General features: G+C 36.6%; 1 protein-coding gene across 2 annotated transcripts in view; it reads left to right on the top strand.

Annotated features, from left to right (window-relative positions):
- The window catches only part of TLL1 (tolloid like 1), a 139,349-nt gene that overhangs the window by 62,265 nt on the left and 64,627 nt on the right, over positions 1-12,457 (top strand). For both annotated transcript variants that reach the window (XM_054203848.1, XM_054203849.1), the window contains exons 3-5: positions 2,576-2,656; positions 4,781-4,933; positions 6,533-6,650. In XM_054203848.1, the coding sequence (XP_054059823.1) occupies positions 2,576-2,656; positions 4,781-4,933; positions 6,533-6,650 (352 nt within the window). The remainder of the gene's footprint in view (positions 1-2,575; positions 2,657-4,780; positions 4,934-6,532; positions 6,651-12,457) is intronic.

The raw sequence follows: 12,457 nt of genomic DNA, 5'->3' as shown, positions 1-12,457 counted from the left end.
AACAGTTACTTTTTGGCAATTGCCACAGAAAGAACATACATTTCTAAGCTGCTTTTTAATAATATTTCATATTCTATTATTTAATGTTCTTTCCTTACCTGTCTTGAGAACTGTGCATTATCTTCTCCTGTGGACAGTATGCTATTCAGGACACTGAGTCATCTTACTGAGGATTACTAATGCCTTTGGGTCAAATTTTTCTACCTTTGTTGCACAAGAGGAATCGATGCAACTGCAATGGTCAGTGGGACTGGACTTTGGAGAACAAACTGGTGAAATTAATGATTTTGTAATGCTTCTCAGTGAAGCTTCAACTTCCTGGGGTTTTCTAAAAACAAAGTTGGATAACTTAGTTTTGCACTTTACATATGTAATTATTTTTCTAAATTTACAGCATTTTGATGCATAGACTAGCAATTTAGCCTGGTTTTGCAAACTGCTCAGCCTAATGTGCTTTTTTCCCCTCTAATTTCCAAAAGAGTAAACTGCCAACAATTAAGTAGTTGGTATTAGGTAGCAACTGAAAGAGGGACATAAAATGCCTGTAAAATAGAAAACAAATTCATATTTTGCGACTACCAATTGAAAATCCTGAGGCTCACAGGCTCTCATTCACGGTATGTGACTACTACTTTTGTTGCGGATTATCTGCCTGGATTCGCAGGGTCAAATACTTAATCTGTGAGCTTCTCAAAGTCTGGCTCTGTCATTTTATTTGTCATTTTGTCCAAGCAATACACGTAATCATTGTAAACAGAAGCAACAGTAAAGCTGATAAAATTGTTATGTATACATTATTATGAGTCCAAACTGCCAAAAGTATCCTCCTCCTCCTGCCTGAAGTATGAGAAGATGTAGCAAATATGATTTTTTTTTTTTTTCCTAAACTTTTTTAGTCCGTGGCTTGGCAAGGCTGTATGTTATTGACATAGATATGTGAGATACTTTTTCTTCTTCAGTTTTTCACTGAAATGGAATACGCAGGCTGTGTTAACACAGAAATGATCGTTTAATAGGTTTTTCTAGAAATAATTATAATAGTATAATAGTTTCTTTAAGTAAATAATGAGTTCTTTGTTTTTTGTCTGCTATGTCTGTGACGATGCTTTTCAGGATTTTTTTTTAATATTTGTTTGGAATCTTTGGCTATATATATGCCTTATTTATAAGACGAATGCTAACATGAGAGAAAATTACGTTAATGATGACCAATACAAGGAATGGAATTGTTATATTCTCTGTAGTGTATATTATAGTTACCATGTAACTTGTTGGAAAGGAATGTGTTGAACTATTACCTCATCTATCTAAAATGTTTTAAAAAATTTGGAAAATTTTTCTCAAGGGAGGCAGCAACTATGTGACAGTGTAATCCAAATAATTAGGCACATTGTTGTTCACTGAGCAGCCACACAAACTCATTTGCCTTATATGGAATTTTCTCATCTGTAATATGGTATTAAGTTGTTGTTTAATAAATATGTTTTCCACATCTATATTGAAAGTTTTAATGGGAAATTGGGAAAGGTCGTACTAGTAGCGGTTGGAGGTTTCAGTCGTCCCTTTATTTCTGTCTTTTTACTTTTTCTGTTGTAAAAGTAGTTTGAAAGCTCTCTTGTCCTATAACAGTTATAAAATATATAAATCTATAAAATACAACCTACTAAAAACTTCTGAAAATCACAAAACTACCTGAGCAATTCGAACCATTTATTGACTAGTGCAGCATTATCAGTGTTCTTTCTTCTGTTTTACTGGTGTTTGCAAAGGCACTTGTGGCCACAAAATGATTACAGGTGAAAAGCGTATGTGGCAAATGCATCAAATTTATACATTTCTGTTAATGTGTTGCGTTTCGGTAAATGGCACAGTAAAAGTTAAACTTAATTACTTATTAGCTTAATTTTTCTTGCTCATTGATTACTGAAATGGCACAGACATATATGCCTGAGAGGTCTTACTGCAATATACACCAGCATGTGGTTTCAAAGGCTTTAGAGTGCATTGGACATCTATTTGCATGCTGACAAAGAAAACCAAATTTTTCGTGGTAAAATCAGCCTTATTAAGTTTGTATCAATTTTGTTGGGTTTTTTTCTGATGAAACTTTGGGTGTTTGCTTTCCCTCTTTCCCCTCCCTTGAGAAGAGAAGATTATGGCATGCATTCAGGAAATTTCTGTGAGAGTAAGGCTTTTAGCTGTCAATCAATATGGCTCTGAGTATGTCAAGGTCACCAGGAAGAAAAAAAGCTCCAAATAATAATTAGATGATGTAATTGTCATGACTTGTCTGAATAACAAAGACATGTTGGCTTACATTCTGGAATGCATATTAGAAAATTTTTCAGCTAAAAATGTGTTTTTATTTCATTGTCAAGAATATTTGAAGAATTTGTATGCGAGTCATTGAAGAATGTTAAATTTCCTTTAAGGCATGTTGCAGTTTTTATGGGGTATTTTCTAATCTCCCCAGGCTATATATAGTAGCTGTAGGTATAAGAGTCCATGTTTTTGTAAAATTCCCCAGCTTTTGTAAAATTCTCTCTTTTTCTTTTTTTTCCTTTTCTTTTTGAAGGTGGCTTTGGAGAGCATGGGATGTCAAAAAAACGAGGTGCCCTCTATCAGCTTATAGACAGGATAAGAAGATTTGGCTCTGGTATTTTCACTGTTTAAATTAGCAGGTTGCCTAACGTGATAATGTATCGTGAACATTAATGATGATAATGCTTTAACACTTTAAAGCCTTTCTGTATTACTATTAGCATAAACAAACTATAAAATAAATAATACAAGAATAATAATGAAGAGATTAGCTCTTTGTTGCATTTTCTTAGAGGTCTATTTCTAGCATCAAATGTGGAAGCTAAAAATATGTGGTTTTAAATCTCATATTGAAAATTCCTTAGCTTTTTCGTGTGGCTGTGATCAGTTATCAGTTCAACCGATATCAATACAATGTCTCTTCAGTACAGGTGGGCTATGCTGCATAGCTACTAATTTTATTTTATTTTATTTTTTCTGGATCCCATTGGGTCATTCTGATGATTCATACTGTGATTGAAGCATTTATGGTGTGTTAGACTGAATAAACACGTTTTTATACTAATCGTACTCTTGCCAGTATGAAGGTAGTTGAATTCAGCAGGCTATATAAGTGGAACCCCCATTAATACTGGTTGAGTTTACCCACCATATTTGATGGTAGGAGACATCACTTTATTATAATGAAACATCAACCTCAAGAAATAAAATGTGTGAAACTCCATTGTAATCACAACACATTATGTCTAAATGCATCACTGCATATCTTTTAAGATTAACCAGAGCACAGTAACTGCCTTTGCAGATGTGCTCTGGTATGTGATCTTCGTTCTTTATAAGAGAATTACAATTTCAGTATTGCGTAAACGCTTGTCATCTTTTGCATGCGATTTGGCATAAATTTCTTCCAGTTCAAAAGAAGGCTGATGAAAAGAATTTGAATGGTAAAACATCTATATTAACATGTGATGTCATTCAGTAATGACTGCGTATAAAGTGTAACAATAGTTTTTCTCTAAAGTTTCTACCTGTGTTGTAGACTGTTGTGTAATTCTCATTTACACACTTATTTAATTACAAGGATAAGTTACTTGCTTTACCCGCGTGGGTTTTTTTAAACCCTGAAATTTTCTATATAATTCCTGAAGTAATTTAAGTTACATGTTAGTTTTCACAAAGGCAGATTTTTCTTCCTGTATATCAGGTGCTTTCTCCCTGCCTTGTGCTGTAGCTTCTTCCCTTTCTTCCTTCTGCTGCTCTCCCAGCCCTGGGGCTATGCCAAGATACCCTACCATGATCCTGCCCTGAAATCCCCCCTGATTCTGACGTAGCCATTAACACTCAGGTAGAACTGGTATCACAGAGGGAAGGGGTACTCTTCAGTGAGGAATAAGACTCAACCCCCCACTGAGTAGCGTTTATTGACCGCCTTTCAAGTGGTAACGTTTCACTGGGCTGTCTTGGTGTGCATGCTAACTTATACATTGCTTCAGAGGAAGCACCTGTTACGGTGTGCAAGTCGTCTAACTCCCCTTATCTTCTGCTGTTGTCACAGTAAGTTTCAGATGATTTGGGAAAGATTTCCCTGTAATGGATGAATGGTGGTAATGTCTCTGAAAATAGGAGACATTTTTTGGTCTTGTAAAGAAGTTCCAGCCATGACTAATACCCATAGGGTTCCAAAAGCTAGTTTATGAAAACATATATTTGCATCCTGAAGTGTTGCGGGGTTACTATCAAAATGAGAGTCACGTTTTCATTTGAAAATGTATCTACTGGTAATAGCTACAGGTGAGGGAGATCAGAGGGACAAATGACCCTCCCTGACTTTTTCCATGTGTATACAACTTTGCAAATAATTTTTCTATTTTTCCCTTGTAAATTTTTATAATAAAAGCCAATCCTAATACTTAAAGGACTTCTGCCTGTCCAGTGCTTTAAGGATGGTCATGCACTTGCTTTTTTTTCCAGATCTTGAAATAAAAATGAAAAAGGCAACCTGATATCAAGTTGATAAATATATGTGCAAATTGTTACTGTAGATATGTTTGAAAAATGAAAATTTAGACCCTTAATTTCAAGCATTTCTCAGAAAACTAAGTAATGATAGTCTGTTGCGTAACAGCAATGTCCTACTTTTAAAGGGCACAAAGAAATAATCTGAATTTGACCTGCTGCAAAATAATTGTTCTCTTTTTTTTGTCTGTGGTCTCATTCAGTGTTTTAATTATCATTACAGGCTTTGAGCAAAATAATACATCTAAAGGAAGAACTACTGTAAAATTCTCAGGGAAAAATGAGAAAAACCGATTTCCCAGAGCTGCTACATCACGAACAGAAAGAATATGGCCAGGGGGTGTCATTCCATATGTAATAGGTGGAAATTTCACTGGTAAGCTTTGTGGTTTGGATAGGGAGAAGGAGTATGAATTTTTTTAATTGCCTTTTTTTTTTTTTTTTTCCAAAAAAAAAAGTAATGTCATACTGTGGAAGTCAATAGAAGGGTTTCTGTTGGATCAGGCCTGAAGTACATCTGTTCTGAAAATATTAGTCATACTTCAAAAAAATTGTTCCCAAAGGCAAGCTACATAATAAAAAATGTATAACCATGTTTTAGAAAGGAAAGGCTCTTTTTCTTTGCCTAATATTTCTTGTTGCGTGTTTGTTTTCAAGAGCCTCAGTGACAGAATGTCGTGAAATCTGTTTTTTAAAAAATGCAGGATATTTAGCACAAGAATGTAACTTATTTAGCTGGTGTGACATGTATTCTGCTAAACTGATTTCACTCAACAGACTGACTCAAATGTATTTTTTAATTCCTTGGTTTGGTTTTCAGATGGGTACGCGCAGACATTACATATGACAACAAGAAAGACTGACTTCAAAATATATAGAACTCCTTGTAGAAAACTGTAGAAAAAGTTTAAAACATTTGTTATCCCTGAAAAATGTAAATGGATCGATATCAATGTGTATCTAAGGGGTAATTTAAAACAAAAAAGGAGGGCGAAAAGCAAAGATGGATGGAAAAGGATATGTCATAACATTTTATTTATTGTGCACAGTAATATAGGGAACCAAAAGAAACACGCAAATGCTCACACATTGTATGCACACGTGTATGGAGAAACCAGAGTCATTCCTTTCAAACTGACAGCTACGGTCAAACTTTTACTTTGGGTATTTACATAGTACTATACCGAATGTGACCTTTGCTTTAGGATTACCATCTTCTGAAGTAATGGTAGTAAACTAAAGGAAAGCGTATCACGTTAAACATTTTACCTTTTTCATAATGAAAGATAAATTCTAAAGCTTGGCAAACGTTGCTTAAAGATAAAAGAAAAGGGCAAGATGGGATGAAATAACCTTTAATTTTTAGGATCTGACATGATTTGAACTTGCTGTTTTTATGAACCTTGAGGTTTTACCGTCTTTACGTTTAAAAAAGTATTTTTTAATTATTTTTTTTTTAAATTATCTTATGCTGTAACGTGCATGTTTGCAAAAGTTTGCAAGATGTATTTTTTTTTTTTTTTCTTCTGGCTAGATAGCTAGGATCCAGAGTTCCTCAATTGTTTTTTTTTCCTTTTTCTTTCTTTTTTCTCCCCAATGTGGTTCACTTGATAATTTCATCCGGTAAATTGCTTAGCAAGTATTATGCTAATGCAGGTACGTAAGCAACACTGTATTTCTTCTGCTGTCTTCCTCTGGTGTAACATAGCTGTGCTTTTTATTGCAGGTTTTATGTTTGGTAGAGTATGTCAGGCAGTATTGGCCCCCTTGCAGGCAGATATGTTATGATGAGCTGATGGTCTGAGTATCCCTTTAATTGGAGTCTGGCAGTACATGGGTCTGCCGGGACACAGGACTTCATGATCCAGTGACTCCTTCCAGGCCTATATTCCTAGTGTTGAAATGTGATTTTTTTTAAGTAACAAGACGCGGTTAGAAAAGTCTCTTATTTCATCTCATGCCATTACTCTTCCAGGCACCCAGCGCGCCATGTTCAAACAGGCCATGCGGCACTGGGAAAAGTACACGTGTGTTACATTTATTGAACGAAGCGATGAAGAAAGTTATATTGTATTTACATACAGACCATGTGGGTAAGTGTGCTTGTGCTTTCAATATTTGGCCATGTTTGTCAGCTTAGCAGTTGTAAGTGAATATATACTTCACAGGAGAATGAATAGATACCGCATTTAAATGATACATGTGTTCATCTTGTCTTTACGTTCATTGAAAGCAGTATGTATAGTAACTTTTAGAAGTTACATCTCTTTTGCCTATTTCTAGATAAAATGATCTTGCTATATATATATACAGATGTGAGGCTTATGTTTGGCTTTCTGTCATGCTTTTAATATTTATGTGTATTGTTCTAAAAGTATTTCAGGCTTATTGTTTGTTTATTCTTAGCTTGCTCCATGTCACATGTTTACTGCTGAATTATGTATGGACATCTATCCCATATTCCTTTTCCAGCTTAATTGTTGTTAATCGTAATTTTAACTCTTCCATTGTTAGATTGCCCGGATTTGTTTTACCACCAAAATCATGAGCATTTTGCAAATTCCTTCTTCCAGGTCACTGACGTGTAAAAGTGAACAAAACAGGTTTTATTACTCATTTGTGCGGCTTTCCGTTAATCTCTGTGTTCCATCTTCAGATATTTATGCTCCTAAATGCCTCAGTCAGCTATGTTTGTTAATTATTCCACTCAGAATTCTTAATTTTATGTGGTGGTCAGTGAACTTCCTGAGTGCACCATGTTCATTGTCCAAGAAGAGCGCTCACTACCTGTGGAAATACTGTACTTGTGATGGTTACCTTCTATGTGGGTTGTAGGCTCCACAGTGAACAGCTCTCTGTCTTGCTGACTTCCTGATCAATGAACACTTTCATGCCTACTTGTGATTTTTTTATGGTATAGGGTTGTGAAAAGAAGTTTTGGGACCTCCTTGCGTTGTAGGAATAATCCTGAATGTACTTAATTATAGCCCATAAAATTACATGTAGACTTATCTGCTAAAATTACCCCTGACATTCTTCTTAAGGCATAGGACAACGTAATAAAACCCACTCCTAGGCTATTTTAAGAAAGGCACCGCCTTTGCCTTGGAAAGTCTCTGAGCCACAGATCCGTGCAGTCGGGGAGCTTATCCTACGGGAGCGCCCGTGAACTTGCTGTTGTGCTCCTGTGGGTCTGCTGTAGACCCCTGTTAGAAACAGTGCCACATGAAATGGACTCGGGCTCTGACCCAGCATGGCTATTAATTTAGTTAACAATACAATCCATAAGATAGGATTCAGGGATATTGACATACAGCTGGAAGAGAAATGGGAAGTAGAGAATAATCGTGGTGGTTCACTGCACTCACAGAGCTAGAAAGCAATGTGAATTTAAACAGAAGGATGTGAAAGATATAAGTGGTCTCAGGCACTTTAGAAAGAGGAGTATGGGGATATCTACAGAGATCTTGGTTTTGTGAAAAGTAAATTCTACGTCTTCAAAGTGCCCAAAGCTAAAAGACAGAAAATCTCTCCAGCCAAAGCGCTGTTTGTTAGGCTTGTTGATGCTTCATGAGATCAAGTCACTTTATCGTGAAGGCTGGATTATAACCCTTCGAACCAGAAAGCTGGAATATACTCAGCATCTACCTTCAAAGTCACAGTTATCTTTTACTGTTAATGTCGTTTTATTGGTAGTCAGTTTACAAATAATTTGCAAAGGCTGTAACAAATATAAAATAAAAACAAGGAAGATTATGTCTATGAATAGTCCACCAGTGATGAAAAAATCAGGCTAAAGAGAAGGGGCAGGTGAATGACTTTTTTCGGGGTTCTGAATCCATAAGCCATTTCAGGAAGAGCCAGATAAATAAGAAAGTACCTTCTCTGGGTGAATAGGAACCACTGTGCACTAACCACCGGCATACAATGCTGATGCAGGATTTTCCGTGGAAAGAGCCCAGACAAAAGTGACACCAAACCATCTGCAAACATTTTCTGCTACATGGCCAGTCACATTGAAATTAATCTCAGTTCTTTCCCATAGCACCCTGCTGTGTTGGTTTGTTAGCACATTGTGTCATTATTGTTTGCAGTACCATGGCAGCTAACATTCACAGATGAGGGAGGCTTTATTGTACTTAGCACCGTCCAAATTAAAAACTAAACGATAAACCCTGCCCCACAGAGCACATAGTCAAAACATAACACTTTTGATGAAACAGAAAGTGGATACAGTCCTATATGTGGAAATTCAGGTGGCAATATCTACAAATGTCTCAGACGCGAGCATTAGCTCACTAACAAGTGAAGTGTTATTGAGCCTTTGTAAACATTAAGGATGTTTTGAAGAAGCGGAATGCATTACTTCTTGCAGCAGTTCATGGGAAGCTCATCCCAGAAGGGCAGTGATGAAAAGAGCATATATGAAATACAGCAGCTGGTTATCAGAGATACGCGACCTTCTTAAAGTTGAGAGTTTATGTATCAGCAATGAATGAGAGATAAGTTTTGATTATCATAGACCCGTAGGACTGCAAGGGTTCTCAGAAAGATGTCTAATGTATTCTTAAGACAGAAAGAGCTATACCTAAGTCATTGCTGATATATGCTTGTCTAACTTGCTTTAAAAACCTGCAAAAGTGAATACTTCACAGCCTGCTAGGAAAAGTATTGCTTCAGTATCCTTAATATAAGAAATGTAGGAAGTTGGGGGCTGTATTATTGGTCGTAGCTAAAACAGATATTTCTTGCTGCAATTAAAGTACGTTAACTTTTTTTTCCAGCTCACCGTGGCCATAGAAAAGAAATTATTCCTCTTTCTTTTTTGAAGAAATCTATTATATACTTTGAGATTATTACTATGTCCACCCTCAGTTCTATTTCCTTCTAGGCTAGAAAATGCCTAATTCATTTGATTTTTTGTCTGGTAAGTCGTGTTTTCTAGGCCTTTGATCATGTTGTTATTCTCTTTGAGATTCTTTTCAACTAGTCCACATCTTTCTTGAAATTGAGGACCCAAAACTAGGGCGTGTTTGTCCAGATGAAGCATTACTTCTGCTGAGCCGGTGCTAGAACTAATTCATATATATCTGGTAGTCTCTCCTTTCACTTACGTACCTGAGCACAATGCCTTCCTGTTTCTCAACAGCTGCCACTTTTGTCTCGTGGTCGGTTGGGATGTGACTCTGAATAAGAGCCAGAGTTCTTTCCACACTGATACCCCGTCACTGGTTCCAACGTGTGCCATGTTTTGCACATCTCAGGACACCAAATAATGCTGTATTTCCCTTTTCGGATGTCTTCTCTAATCTTCTAAAGTTGCTATCAATTCCAGGATTGTCTTCAGGGTATTAAGCAGTCTTTTCTTAGACTGCTTAAGCATTTTCTCTATCTTTGCTTCATATAATACTCCAACCAGCTTTATACCCCACTTTATATCAGGTTTCTCGTGGGCAGCTGGCATGAAAGTTTTACAGCTGGATCCCTGCTTCCCATCAGAATAATTTCTTCTGTTGCAGTCTTAAACTATAATTATTTGTCATCACGTCTTTATTGAACCTGATGTTGAGAACAGTTAATTATTGAAAGATTGTTTCTTAGTATAGCTGAAGCACTCAGTAGCTTGAAATTTTGTGATTACTGGTAGTTATTTGTACACATTTGCTGCAGATGTGAGAATAAATATTTAGTATTAAGATACTAGTGTTTATGATTCTTCTACCAAAGCAATGTGCAGTGGCATTAATATCTATTACAGCCAATATTTTTGCAGCTAGTTCATTAGGGCAAGTAAAACTGCAATCCGTAAACAGGTTCAAAACACACTTTCTTCAGTATGGCTTCTCTATCCTTATATTTCTTCCTATCAGATGGGAAGTGCCTGAAGACACAGTCAGTAAACTTCGCTGCATGCAAAGCCAAAAAAGGGGTCAGCAAACTGGACTGGCCTCTAGTCACGTGCTCTTAATAAATATTACTAACTACAAGATCAAGCTTTTTTTTATAAAGTGAGACGAAAAAAAGAACAATTAGTCATATTGTTCTGGCATCTCAGCATGCCTTTGATCTGACTTTGTGGCAATTTTTGTGCTCCACCAGAAGACCTAGGTACTTTTTATGACAAACTTTAGATGATTTAATCCAATCACTGCTGTATCCTCTTGTATGGGTATTTGACAAAGCTGTTTGAGGTACAGAAAAATCAGGTCTCTTTCATGTGCTTCTCCAAACATTGTAGACTGAGCAGCTTCTGAATGTTTTAATGTTTTTTGAACTTGCTAGTATATTGAATACACATTACAGGTAAATTCTTAAAGTTGGTGAAACAGGTAAATTAATTGCCCGAGGTACACTTCCGCAGCATTCTTTAGCTTTAAGAAGGGTTACATTTTACAAAAGGTGCTCAATCACTTCTATGGAATGAGAAGAGATTCAGAGTTTTAGTAAATAATCTGTGGCATCAGAGCTGACTGATGCTTTCAGGTGGTCATTAGGTCTAGCAGATGGCACTCTTCCTGCCCACAGCAGTTGACACAGCTTCGCTTGTGGCGTGGCCTGCAGGATGGGTGGGTGACCAAGATGCAGGTGACCAGCTGCCATAGTCTAAAACACAGTGTATAAACATAAACTGAATTGGGGGTGATTTACGTTAATACTCTGGGATAGGCAGCTGTTAACTGAGGAATGGACTCAGTTGGCTCTTCTTTGTAAAGTTGGGATGATTGTCTCCATTGAGCAGGTGAAGAAGCAATAGCCACTTCTGCCATTGCAACAGGTCCTCTTAGGACAATCAGAACATTTGGTAACTACAACTATATTGGTCCCTGACAAAAAGCAAATTTATAAAGCCAGGTCATAGCCAATATCTCTTTTGTACAGAATATACATATTATTTATGTGATTGAAAGAGTTATATTTGTGATTGAAAGGGGTGTTTTTTCACCAAGAAAAAAACCTCTGCACCTTGAGCGAGATTTTGTTTGTGAATTTTGTGAACTTCTTTCTGTTGCTTTGTGATGACTGTGTACAGTCCTAGTACGCTTATGAAGTTCTGCAGTTTTTCATCCAGAACTTCATACAGCCAGTCCATGGCAAGCTGATGTTGTGGTCTAGAAGGATTTTTATATTATCACGTTCTGAAGAGTGCAGATTTTTAAAAAAGGGCAGCATTTGACCCCACCTGATTCTCTCTTCCTTCTTATTAATTTTTGACTGTAGCTGTATTACTTAAAAGAATGAGCATATTATCCCAGTCATTTCACTTTCTCTGTGTAATTTGTTTCTCACCGTCACCATCATTGATCAGCTAAAGTGATTACATGGAGACAGTAGCTATTTATGAATCTCCCATTCCAACTGCTGTCTGGTACAATAAAGATTAAAGAGATGAGGAGCTCTAAAGTCTGCCAGCTGACTCAGTTTAAGGGGCATGACAATTACTCATACGGCACAGAGAGGAGTTGGCCATTTTCCAAACACACCTGGGGTCAAACTCATGATATTGCAAATTAATTTCCTTCATAGATTTATTTATTTATTTTAGTTTTCCTTGCCCTTTGGCTTGTGCAATTGTTGAAGTGATCAGACTATTGTAGCTTAATTGGATGAATCAGGTGTGCTTGACATGACACTCAACCTAAGCAAATCCTAAGAACCCTCTATGAGCGTGCACTGCTGCTGTTATTTTAAGACTTGGTGTTAGTTCTAATTTTCTTTGACATGTAAAGAAACACTCAATAAATTTGTTTACACTTTCTGGGAAATACTTGAAATCTGTCAAGTAAACCAGTGTAAGGGAATTACCATACTCACCTGGCTGCTTGTTTTTTAGCAGCAGGCCAGAATTAAAAAAATAATTCTCAGTGTGTTGGGTTTCACGTGTTTGGTCGTAAACAGCCTA

This window comes from Rissa tridactyla, chromosome 5 (assembly GCF_028500815.1).
Source record: "Rissa tridactyla isolate bRisTri1 chromosome 5, bRisTri1.patW.cur.20221130, whole genome shotgun sequence".
Taxonomy (NCBI): domain Eukaryota; kingdom Metazoa; phylum Chordata; class Aves; order Charadriiformes; family Laridae; genus Rissa; species Rissa tridactyla.
This window is presented reverse-complemented; position numbering and strand designations above follow the sequence as displayed.